The 330-nt window shown below is 51.5% G+C and overlaps 1 protein-coding gene across 1 annotated transcript in view; it reads right to left on the bottom strand.

Moving 5' to 3' along the window:
* HDAC8 (histone deacetylase 8) overlaps positions 1-247 on the bottom strand; it is a 16,807-nt gene extending 16,560 nt beyond the window's left edge. Inside the window, exon 1 of the mRNA XM_010179629.1 lies at positions 201-247. Coding sequence (XP_010177931.1) covers positions 201-247 — 47 coding nt within the window. The remainder of the gene's footprint in view (positions 1-200) is intronic.
* Between the last annotated feature and the right edge of the window lie 83 nt (positions 248-330).

The following is a 330-nucleotide window of genomic DNA, read 5'->3' as shown; positions in this document are numbered from 1 at the left end:
TAAATCCCCCCTGCCACAATTTCCATCACCTCGTCCATTTAGCAAAACAAGCAACTTTGCTTAGATCCTAGAAACACACCCTGCACCAGCTCCTACATCACACTGCCAGCAGGGACAGTGCGAGACCTGCAGTTACTCGGTATCTTCCAAACCTTAGCAGAGAAGAAAACATTCACTTCACTGGAAACAGGAGCACTTACTTCATCTGGTCGAGTAAGGAATACGCTTCAATCAAAGAATGCACCATACTGGCCTAAAAGAGAAGACGAGGGCCGTGAGAGCAGCTCTGGCACGGGGGGCAGCGGCACAGCCCGGCCGCGAAGGAGCATC

This window comes from Mesitornis unicolor, unplaced genomic scaffold, assembly GCF_000695765.1.
Source record: "Mesitornis unicolor isolate BGI_N332 unplaced genomic scaffold, ASM69576v1 scaffold27032, whole genome shotgun sequence".
Lineage (NCBI taxonomy): Eukaryota > Metazoa > Chordata > Aves > Mesitornithiformes > Mesitornithidae > Mesitornis > Mesitornis unicolor.
Note: the sequence above shows the minus strand (reverse complement) of the source record. Positions and strands in the feature narration are given on the sequence as shown.